At 29.6% G+C, this 918-nt stretch overlaps 1 protein-coding gene across 1 annotated transcript in view; it reads left to right on the plus strand.

Moving 5' to 3' along the window:
* The first annotated feature begins 223 nt into the window (after nucleotides 1–223).
* Nucleotides 224–918, plus strand: part of LOC111617081 (amyloid protein-binding protein 2-like) — a 6,279-nt gene continuing 5,584 nt past the window's right edge. The window contains exon 1 of the mRNA XM_023358417.1: nucleotides 224–394. Coding sequence (XP_023214185.1) covers nucleotides 274–394 — 121 coding nt within the window. The 5' untranslated portion in view covers nucleotides 224–273. The remainder of the gene's footprint in view (nucleotides 395–918) is intronic.

Below are 918 nucleotides of genomic sequence, written 5' to 3' on the forward strand. Positions count from 1 at the left end.
AAAATTTAATATGACATAACTTGATGATTGAAAGTTGATTATTTACATAATGAATACTATCACTAGAATTTTTAAAAGATTAACACTTACATTTAGTTTTCTATATGAATTTTCATGAATGTTTGTATATAAAAGTAATATGAAATAATGGCAACAAAATTGCAAACAGTTTATATAATTTTAATTAAATAAATACAATAATACTATTTAATTTTAAATTTATAAATTAAACTATTTTTCAGTCATCTTCTACATCACTGTTTTCAAGCTTTAATGGATCATGGTGCTCATACATCTGAGCATTTAGCAGATGCTTATTATCAACATTGCTTAACTGTTAAGCATTCTTCAGTTCAAGTGAAAGATAGGACAATTCAACTTGGTCTTTCTCTAGGTAGGTTTTTGCATATATGTGAAAATATAAATTATATTGTTGTTCATATACACATCTAAAAGTTCTTTATAAGAAAATTAAAGTTAGTCAATATACCTGTATACAATAAAGAAAATTTCTTACAATTAAAACCTGTATAAATTACTCAGTCATGACAAATTAGAAGTGTTGTGTTGTTTTACAGTAGACCCCCCTATAACGCTTAGATACGTTCCACGCTAACCGAAAATTACGTTGTAGGAATGATTAAATACATGAGCCATTCGCAGCCCGATAGGTGGGAACTTTACGGACTAAGGCTGTTTGAAAGGTTTTCTTCTATAAAATTAACCGATTCTAGACTAATTCCACTCAACATTTCCAAAACACGTATAATTTTTTGGGAATAATCCGTATAAACTACGCTATAAACAAAAAATTATAGGATTACTTACCGAGTGTGTACCGTTCGACTACGCCGTTGCTTAAAGCTGGTTTTCATCGCGGAACAGCACATTAAACGGCGGCCGCGATTTCTAATAACT

Source organism: Centruroides sculpturatus, unplaced genomic scaffold (genome assembly GCF_000671375.1).
Source record: "Centruroides sculpturatus isolate CEXI.00-Female unplaced genomic scaffold, Cexi_2.0 scaffold3733, whole genome shotgun sequence".
NCBI classification, from domain to species: Eukaryota; Metazoa; Arthropoda; class Arachnida; order Scorpiones; family Buthidae; genus Centruroides; species Centruroides sculpturatus.